Source organism: Anser brachyrhynchus, assembly GCF_964034855.1.
Source record: "Anser brachyrhynchus genome assembly, chromosome: 11".
NCBI classification, from domain to species: domain Eukaryota; kingdom Metazoa; phylum Chordata; class Aves; order Anseriformes; family Anatidae; genus Anser; species Anser brachyrhynchus.
In genome coordinates this window covers 10,610,981-10,620,972 of record NC_137706.1, presented here as the reverse complement: position 1 = coordinate 10,620,972, position 9,992 = coordinate 10,610,981, and the positions used below count along the sequence as shown (strand labels likewise).

The 9,992-nt window shown below is 60.7% G+C and overlaps 1 protein-coding gene across 3 annotated transcripts; it reads right to left on the bottom strand.

Annotated features, from left to right (window-relative positions):
* Window positions 1-897: 897 nt before the first annotated feature.
* GRAMD2A (GRAM domain containing 2A) lies at window positions 898-9,946 on the bottom strand (the record flags this gene model as incomplete). Of its 3 annotated transcripts, XM_080607354.1 has the most annotated exons (12): window positions 9,848-9,946; window positions 9,552-9,665; window positions 9,300-9,348; window positions 7,062-7,134; window positions 6,880-6,983; window positions 6,034-6,132; window positions 5,029-5,100; window positions 3,862-3,924; window positions 2,365-2,518; window positions 2,193-2,292; window positions 1,998-2,105; window positions 898-1,902 (listed from the first exon to the last, which is right to left on the bottom strand). In XM_080607354.1, the coding sequence occupies exons 2-12, from the start codon at window positions 9,653-9,655 to the stop codon at window positions 1,899-1,901; spliced, it is 930 nt and encodes a 309-aa protein (XP_080463480.1). In that variant the 5' UTR covers window positions 9,656-9,665; window positions 9,848-9,946. The 3 variants fall into 3 exon arrangements, with proteins under 3 accessions (XP_080463480.1, XP_080463481.1, XP_080463482.1); XM_080607355.1 differs by lacking the exon at window positions 9,848-9,946 and having other exon boundaries at window positions 9,552-9,810; XM_080607356.1 differs by lacking the exon at window positions 898-1,902 and having other exon boundaries at window positions 1,994-2,105.
* Window positions 9,947-9,992: the final 46 nt, after the last annotated feature.

Here is a 9,992-nt window from a genome sequence, read left to right as displayed (position 1 = left end):
GCCAGCCAAACGAGAACGAGCCCCTGAAGAAAGCATCGTGGTGCTTTTCCTGTGCCAGTGAAGGATGAGGAGCACCCCAGGGTGCTGAAATCTCCCCAAAAACCAAGGTGGTGAGGTGCCACCCGGCCTCATCCCATTCTTGCTGTGCCCCCATAACACGCGCTGAGGGTCAAGGGGGGCGCTGGGTGCTGTAGGGCCAGGCTGGGAGGGGGATTTCTGCTGTGGTTGCTTAATGAGGAGGAGGAGGAGGAAGAGGCAGCTCGAGCCTGTCCCCCCGGGCCCCAGCAGCTCAGCACCCCACCAGCAGGCTGACACTGTCCCCAAGGTGCCCCTGCCACCCGCCGTAGCGGCAGTCCCGTAGTCTTTGCTGCCACCTAGTGAAAAATCCCTCCCTAGCACTTCACCCCCTGCTCCCCATGCTCTGGGTTTCCCAAAGGCTGTCCCTGGCCCTGTAATTTAGAGAAAAACCCCGGGGAACCTGTCCGGAGATCCCTGAGGACCCTTCGTGGCACTTACCTGGCGCTGGAGAAATGGCACTGAGCGCCCCACGCACATCCCAGCGTCCCCCAAACGGTGCCAGAGCACTCCGTGTACCTCCTGGCCTCTCCCACACGGTGACGTTTGGGGCTGAAGATACGTCTGCCAGGGCTGGCCCAGCTAGGGCTGACCCAAAGGGATGCCACCGGTCCCAAGCCATGGCATGAGGACGATAACCAGGACCTCCTCCCAACACCAAAATGTAAGCCGTGTCCTCGCCCTCCTTGCACAGAAGGGACACGGTCAGCAATGAGCCAAAGCTCCTGGGACAGCCCAAACACGCGGGAGCACCGAGCACCCCGCCCCGGGGCTCGCAGCCCTTCCCCAACCCCAGCATCGACACAAGGATGCTCGCGGCAGTGCTAGAAAATCGTGGTTTTATTTCATTTAAAATACTTTCACAGCCTTGAGCCAGGCAGCGAGCTCTTTCCCCAGGGCTCAGGGATTTGGCCCCATCAGCACTTTTAGTTCCCAAAAAACAGGAAAAACAAAAAAAAAAAAACACAAAGAAATCGCACAGGTATCCCCTGCCTTCCCGACACGCCACACAAGGGAAGGGTTCAGACAAATCCTGCTCGTTCCGCGCAGTGACGAGGGTTAACACACGAAGGGGACATGTCGCCATCCCGGCTGTTCACCCGTGACAGCCAGGCCTTTTGGGACATCTTAACGAGGCGAGCGGGGCTAACGAGCCCTTGGTCCAGCACCATTCCCAGGCACGGTCCCTGCAGAGGACGCCTGTTGTGGAGGACCCTAAAGTGCTTTGCATGGGGCCGCGCGCCCCGAGAGGCCCCTTTACTCCAGGACAGAAGGGGCTGGGGGGAGCCCAGGCTGCGCCCCCATCCCCGCGGTGTCTGGGCTGCAGGAGGGGCTCACAGAGAGGGACAAACAGGCCGGTGCAGCTGCACGTGCCCCAGAGCTTCACCCAGGGCAGACGCAGCTCATCCATGTTTACAGGGCTCCCGGTGAGCCTCAGGTCATCTTTCAACACGAAAACCCACGTCTGGAGTAAAAACCAGTGACCATTTTAGCAGCAAGTCTTAAGGGGGGGCTCGCTTCCCTCCCCGAGCCATCATCCGGTGCTAGGGCACATCGGCGTCGCGGGGAGGAAAGGGGTTCGTAGTGGTAGGGGGAGTTGGCACCCGCGGCCGCAAGCCGGCCGGGCAGTCCTGCGGGGAGCAGGAGGCAGGAGGAGAGGTGTTTGGTCCCGTTTTACCGGCTGAGGGGAAGCCGGGCCGCGTGCGAGTCGCGGGGTTCGGCTGGAAGACGGCACCGGTCCCCCCTGGAGGGACGCCACAGCCATGCTGGCCCTGTACACAAAGTGCTACCGTCTGGTCCTCGTCCTGTGCTGGGGGTGACGGTCACCTGCAGGCAGAGAGCGGGGTGAGATGGGGTGAGCACAACCCGCCTCCCAAAAACAACCCCGTCTGCGGCGCTCGCGCTGCCCCGAGGGTCCTCACCTCCTGTGCCCGCGGGAGAGGTAGTCCCGGTTCAGGGAGCAGAGCTGCTGCTCCAGGCGGAAAATGCGGAACGCCAGGTAGGAGGAGGACACGACCAGGAGGCAGATCCTGGGAGAGGAAGAACAAGCACCAGTGCTCAAGCACACCCTGCGTGCCCCACCCTCCCCAGACCACGGCCGCCCGCGGCACGCTTACAGCACGATGAAGATCTTCAGGAGCTGGTAGTCGGAGGGTCTCAGCTCCGCCACGCAGCTCTGCTCCACCTCCAGCTCCTCCTCCGTGTTTATTGCACTTTCTGCAACGCAAGCCGAGAGTCAGTTTCCGCGCCTCCTCCCACGCCGCGTCCCCAGCCGGGCGCAGCCCTCACCTGAGGCCAGGGGCTCCTCGGAGGTGAAGCTCTCCTTGGCGCTGAGGCTGCTGACGGAGGCCCGGTGGATGCACTGGTAGTCAGCGTCCGGCAGGGACAGGGAGAGCGACGCAGGCGACACCTTCCTCCACTTGCCCTCGGGGACGATCACCTCCTGTGGGGAGGAACCGGCGGTGCCGAGGGGGCCGGATTCACACCCGAACCCTCACGCAGCTCCACTGAGCACAACCACGTCCAATGCATCATCGTGACGTCCTCCGTGATGTCCTCCACAGGGACAAAGGTCCCTTGGAAGCACCAGGAGATTGCTGCCAGCCACAAGTCACGCCTGGAAAAACGCCTTCAACCCCTGGGATGCTCGATGCAGCTCCCAGCTGCGTACCCGTGGCCTCGCCAAGGAGTGATGAACTTCCCAAGCTTGGGCTAGGGAAAGTTTTGGGACATCTCCACCATGTTTACTGGGGAGCTGCTGGCACCACAGCAGCCTCCTGAGCATGTCCAGCAGAGGACACGGCACTCCCCTCACCTTTAAACCTGCATTTAAAACACCCGAGGGCTGTTCCCCAGTGCAGTCGAGGACCTTCGCGTTGCTCTCCAAGCTGCCAGCCGAGCTCTCGCCCACCACACACCTGCCAGACCTCGCCGCGCGCCCACAGCTCCTCTCAAGCTGCGTGCCGCAGAAACGCACTCGCTTTCTAAATGTTTTGACAGAAAAATTACACAGACGCTGCACAGCTCATCCCAGGCTAAGCGGAAAACCCACTCCCAGCCAAAACTGCATTCGGTGCCAAGAGACGCTGGGGAGGGCAGCAAACGGTTCGTCCCCTTCGCCTACCGCCTGGCTCGGAGCTCGCCTTGTCCTTGTCACCAGCCTGCCTCTCACGTCGCAGCCCCTTGCCTGCCTCCTGCTGGGCCAGGGACCAGCACGGCCCTTGCTTTTGGACGCAGCAGGGCCACCAAGACACAGCAGACACCCCACTTGTCACCTCCTGGTCCAGCATGTGTGGGTACAACGCCGAAGGTTCGGACCAGCAGCCCCATCGCTGCCCAGCCCCGCGATGGCTCGGTGCTCACAGCAGTGTCACCGTGCTCCCAAAGCCACGCGGGACCAGCACAACGCTGCCACAGCCGCCGGGCACTTCCAGCCAGCAGCTCCCTGAGGACCAGCCAGAACAGAAAATAAAACACTTTCTTTTTTCGGGGTAATCCAATCACATTCACAAAGTATTATCGGTGTTCTCAGCTGGGAGCTGCATCAGTTTCAGAGGTCGCAGTGAGAGCTGAGAAGCGTTTTGCACTTCAGTCAGAATTTTATGGCTATAAACAAACCCCAGGGAGTGGCTGGCTGTGCCGGTGGCTGGCGTTCTGCTGCAGACTTCCCAAATCCTTCTCTTGACTCTTTTGTTTTTTTTTAAAGCTGTTTCTGCCCCATCACGACAGATTGCTCCTGCAGTGCCCTGGGCTCTGCCAGAGCCGTGGGTGAGCCCCAAGCCTTACCAGGGACACGGCATCAGGCTCCTCCGTGAACTCCTTCAAGCTCAAGCTCTTCTTACTCGAAACCTGGAGGGAGAACAAGACGGGCGTTACGACCCACCTTCCTCCTCTTACCGCCTGCCACCCCTCTCCCTGCTCCAGCTGGAGTTACAAAATTAGATTTTGAGGTTTTCGACTGGTTCACTGGTTCCAGCGAGTCTATGAAGATGAGCTGCTTTAAAGCTTACAAGCATCTGATGGAGTTGCTTCACATTTCAAAAAAACAGAACAAAACAAAACAAAAACACAACACCCAAAACCCAAAAAACAGTGAAATGCAAAGGGTCCCAGCCAGGCAGAGGGGATGAACCAGCAAATAGGGGGAAAAAGGAATGTTAGAACAGAGCTGGGTTTCTGACCGAGGTTTCTCACAACTTTTCATCCACCAGGTGAAAAGCTACCCTGAGAAATCTCATATTTGGGAAATCGCACTGAGCTTCTGGCAGCACACAACCTGTAAAATGTTTCTTAATGGCAAACCAGTATTTCCACTGGATAAATATCCACGCAGGAGTTTCGGGGGCAGAGCTGCTGTGTCCCACTGGGTCAGGGATGGGGCTGAGTCACCCAAATCGCTGTCCCCGCACACCCAGGGGACACCCATCCGGGCAGGAATGGCTCCAGCACCACTTCCCACGCACTTCAAAGGCAGGGAGAAGGAGATTCGTGGTAATCCTCACCTCCAGCCCGAGGACTGATGGATTTCTTCCCCACCGCAGGCTTTTTAATTCTGATTTTTTTTTTTAATTTTATTTTACTTTATGGCATTTCCCACCCCCCACAAACTTTAGAAGATCTGGGGAAAAGTCAGCGATGCGCATACTGGCAGAACAAGTACTGCTAGCAGATTATAAATATAGCATCTACACACCCTGGGAAAGCGAGAGGAGAAACGCTGCGGGCTCTGCCCCACTCAACCGTGACCCAGAACAGGTCCCTGGTGGCTCACGGGGACAGGACACCTCCGTGACACCCACGCGACAGGGACAGGCTCTGTCCTGCTGGGATGCTGAGAGTGGGTCTGGCCCCGCGATGCTCACCAGCACGTCCCAAAGCAGGACACAGCCACCGCGACACTGAGACGCAGGACGGGGACAGCGGGACGCGGAGCCGCGGCGTGGCATGGGGTACCTGCAGGTGCGTGCAGACTCTCCGCAGCACGTCGTACACGCTGTCACGGGAGATCAGCGACACAAAGATGTACTGAAAAACAGAGAGAAGATGCTGGGAGACGTCTCCCACCACCCCGAGTCTGATCCTTCCTCCAAAAGCGGTCTGACGTGGCCGAACAATTTCTGCTGCCAGGGGTTTGCTGGAGCACCAGTGCTCCAAAGACAGGGATAGGCAGAGACGTCCCGCCCTTGAATCTTCCCCCTTCAGGAGCTGCGTCCCCCTGCCCTCCCCCAGGTATTTATCTCCCTGCTGAGTTTTTCAGCTGCTATTTTTGCTGCCTGCTAAAACACGGAGCAGATTTTTCAGGGCCAGTTTTGCTCAGCTGCTGTCCCCACAGGCTCTGAGCAGGACGTGGTGGAGAACGGGGTCAGGAGAGACCAAAAGCATCCCCCAGACCGTGGCTTGGTCCGACACGCAGAGCCCACAGGATGCACGGCGCAGCCAGGACGGCTGCAAAGGGCAGATGGATTTAAATGCCCAAATCCTGCACTGTGTTACCCCCTGCTAAAATGCCATCCGCGTAACGTTGCCACGAGCAGCAGCCTTGGCAGGCAAGGACTCGGAGCACTGAGCAGGACTACGTCAGCACATTTCAGCAGAAAACAAGCAGCGCATTTTAAAAGCTCAACCACAGCTCAGACTCAGCCCATTAACCAAGCTCTCCGCCAGCTTAGGTTGTATTGTGGCCCAAACCCTATCCCCTCCTCGGGTTTAAGAAGTTTAAAGGTTTTACTCAAGCCTGGCAAGGATCTGCCAGGCTCGGCCGGGTTTTGCTTGGGGTTTGCTTCAGCCAGAAACAAAGTGAAATTCAGGAACAAAAGCAGAGCTGCAGTGTTTGCCCTGGCCAGCTGCCAGCACAAAGAGCTGCGCTCACTCCCTAAACAGCCCGCGGCTTCAGCCAGCGATGCGAGACCTTCGTCCCCCCATAAATGCCGCAGGGATCCCCGGGGAGGGCCGCGTTACCTTCCTGCTGGCGGTGGTGGTGATGGCCAGGCCGTTGGGCAGCAGCCGCGCCGTCTTGTGCTTTTTGATGAGCTGGACGGAGACCACCGGGATGACCACCTGGAGGGGAAAACACAGGGCGAGGGGATTTAGCGTTTCCCCGAGATGGGTTTGTCTTCACTAAAGGTCATGGCAACCCCCCAATGTTAAGCTCAGCGTGGAGTCGATCTCTGCTTGATGAAAACAGCGAGGACGCGGGGAAACCATCACCCAACACAAACACAGCAAGTCCTTAAGGCTCATTGCAAGAGTTCCTGTAAGCAGGGTTAAAAACAAGGCAAGCTGCAATCTGTGGCAGAATAACTTCATCGAAACGTGCTTAGCTTTGGAAGTGCAGCACCTCACTTCCATCAGATATATTTGTTTAAAGCTGCCAATGTAAATAATTCAGTTCTTCAGCCCAGCTTTAAAGGAAGTCATTTCTCCCAAAGATCCCCGTCAGCCACAACGTTAACTGGGAAATGTCAGAATGTAAATCAAGCAGAAAAGTGAAAAGAGATTCAAATCTCCCCACGAATCCTCTGGAAACCTTTGATCTTCCTTCAGACACCGTTGCGGCTTTTATGAGGTTTTGCATTGGGGAATTTTACACCAAACCAATATTTGTTTTCCCGAGGCGGATCCTGCAGGTTATCGGAAGAGGCAGAGCCACACTCGATGCAAGCAGCTCTCCCCGTTGCATCGGAGGCTTCTGAAGGCAATTCCAGTGGCACTTGGGTGTGGGAAGGGATAAGCAGGCTGCCACAAGAGCTGTTTGGGACGGGGCGAGGGACACGCAGGGCACCCTGCACCCATGCACAGCATTACCTTGATGTCCTTCCCGAAAAGGTTCGCATAGAAGCAGAGCCAGTTGGGGGAGATGTAAAGCCGTCCCTGGATGAGGATGTCCCTCTGGAGCGCACAGGAGCAAACTGCAAGGCAGAGCAGGGTCAGGCCGGGTGCCAGACCCCGTCGGCCCCTCGCTGCCCTCCCCTCGCCGCGCTGCCCACCTTTCAGCACGCTCTCCTCCGTCGGGATGTCCTTGAACAGCTTGTGGTACTGCGAGTTGTACTTGCTGGCGGCCTGGAAAGAGAGCAGAGCAAAATTACCCGATGATGAGGAAACCCAAAACCACCCTGCTGCAAATGTACCCATGCTGGGGACATCGGGACCCGGCACCACGGGGACAAGGGGCTCAGGAGGGTCTGCAACAGCAAACACCGCCCTCCCGAAAACATTTCCACCAAGCGTTTATCTAAGGAGACGCCCAAGTTTCTGCTAGGATAGTTTTCTGCTGGGCTCATCTGCAGCCCATTTATTTTGCCCAGCGGATTCTCTCTCCTTCCGCCAGCTCTCCCCCAATGCTGGGCACGGCGACGACACTTGCTTTGCGCCCGTCGCGCCGCGCCATCCCGCTATTTATAGTCCCGGTGCCTCCTCGATGTGCGGCTCGGCAGCGGTTTGCGCCTTGACACGGCGGTTAAATAACGCTGAACGCCAGGTAAATGCACAGCGGAAGTTCAGCTCTTCACGTTACATCCGCTCAATTGCTCCTCCAAGGCTGTGCGGGCAGATTTTCACCCCTGTCCCTCCGCCGGCACAGCTGAAATCCAGGGCAAATGCACGAGGGAAAAGATGCTTTCCCAGGACACGGAGAAATCCAGCACAGCCCTCCTGCGACAAGGTCACCCCCGCCCCGCGCACCTTGTCACTGGATGAGCTGGGTTTTAAGAGGATCAAGGCTCAGCATCACCTGGGGGCGGCTTAGGCACCCTCCAGAGAGCCGCCAGGCTGGTGGTGAACATCGGTGGGAGCTTCTCAGGGCTTTTAGGGGGGACAAAGGGGACCAAGCCACCCCTGGACGTCTCTTCAGCCCACAAAGCACCTCCAGTCCCAGCACAAACCCGTTGCCATCTCAGGAGAAGCACCCAGCTGCCTGGCGGCCTGCCCGGCACTCAGAATCCTCCCAGATGCCTCTGAATAATCGGCAAAATATTTTGCTAAATATATCCGCTCCGGCGCAGCGGGATGAGGAACGTCCTCGCCGGGCGCGGGCAGCAACGCGCCTGCTCCCTGCCAAGCGCAGGAGGCGAGGCAGAAGTGGGACAGGCCGCCTGTTCTCCTGAGAAACCCCCGAGCGAGGCCGAAGGAGGGGTCAATTCCCAGCAAGGCTGGGCTCATTTCCGAAGAAAACACACCCGGGCCCTCAAAAAATGAAAAATAAACGACGGGATCAGGAGCAAGCAGGGGCGGCTCGTTGTGTGGGGGAAGAGGAATTTCTCCATGCCAGCCCCTTCCCGACGCAGCGATACCCCGCCACGCGGGGCAGCCCGGGTGCCAGCCCCAGGCTCCTGCTACGTTAAAGAGCTTCTCCTGGGCACGGGTCTGCTGCCGCTCCAGATGTCCGCCTGCTCGTACGGAAGCTTTGGATTACCCGGGATGATCTCCTGCGTCACGCCGCCAGCTGGAGCGGGTTCGGCTTTGCCACCATGGTCCCACGGCCAAGGACTGCCCTGGTCCGAGCACGCAGAGCGGGGTCTGTCTGGGGAGCTGCTGCGTGGGGACAGGGCTCCGTCCGCTGGTCAGGTCCTCCCTGAATTGCTTTCAGAGCCGCAAAGCCCAGCAGGGAGAGGTCTCCTCCACTCCTGTCTCTTCCTGAATTGCTTTTGTCAGTGAGTGAAAAGTTCTACCTCAGATGCGATTTGAGCAGCCAAAAAGGCTCAACTGGAAGTAAATTGATTCGCTTACAGTCAAACTTTCGGCTTCCTCCTTTGCTCTGGAGAGAAAACCCCCAAAACATTTGCAGGGCAGGTCGTGGGTCGCACACAGACACGAAACGGCCGCCGGCTCCCCCTGACCCAGGCCGCTGCTGCTTCACCTTCAGCTCCCGCAGCCCAGGGCGAAGCCCGAGGCCCCGCAGGCTCCTCTCCTCTGGCACGCTCGCGCTCTGCGACGCGGCAAGCAGCCGGAGCCGGGGCTGCCGGCGAGGGGCACGGGGCAGGCATGACGCAGAGGGCCCAGATGGCCGCGGGTGGGGAGCCGCCAGCCTCCGCGCCTGCAGGTGCGGGAGGTGGGAGCGCGGGGCTGGCTTCGTCAGCGGGGAGCAGGCCGGGGCAGGAGCCGGGCCTGCAGGGACCGAGCTCGGGAAGGCAGCGGTGCGGGGTGCGGGGCGGTGCCGCGGGTCTGGCTCTGCTGCGTGGGGCACCTCCGGCCCCGCGGCGGGCACGGGGGGCTGTGCCCCGACTTACCGCCTCCCGGGGGCATTTCTTGATGTCCTCGTCCTTCAGGGCTTCGAGGCTGCGCGACAAGACGAGAGCCGGGTGAGCGGGGAGCCGCGGGGCTGCCGCCCGCCCCCGGAGGCTGGGGGGCACGGGGAGGGGCCGGGCCCCGTGCGCTGAGCCCAGCGGCCTTACGGGGACGGGGCCGCGGCTGCCACAGCCTCGCTCCCCGGGAAGGGGGGGGGGGGGCCGCAGGAGCCGTCCGCGCCCCCCGGCCCTCACCTGCCGTCGAGGGACTCCAGGCTCCGGTGGCCGCGCGCTGCCTCCAGCTTGTGGCGGCCGGGCATGGGCTCGGGGCTCCGCGGGGGCGCCGCCTTCTCGTGCATGGGCGCGGCGCTGCGGGGGGAGGCGCTGAGCGCTGCGGGGGGCCGCGGCACCGGGGCCCGCCCGCCCGGGGAAGGGAAGGGGCGCCGGGACCGGGACCGGGCACCGCACCGGGACGAGCGCGGCCCCGCGGGACCCCGGCCCCCGCCGCGCCCCCCCCGCCCCTCTCAGCGCCCCCCGGCCCCGGCCCCCACCTGCGCGGCCGCCCCGCGCTGCCCGGCGCCGTCGCTGCCTCGCGGCGCCACGCCGCCCGCCCATTGGCCGCCCGCCGCTCCGCCCCGCCCCCGCCCCGCGCCCCCATTGGCCGCCGCCCCGCGCCGCCGCCCCGCATCGCCTCAC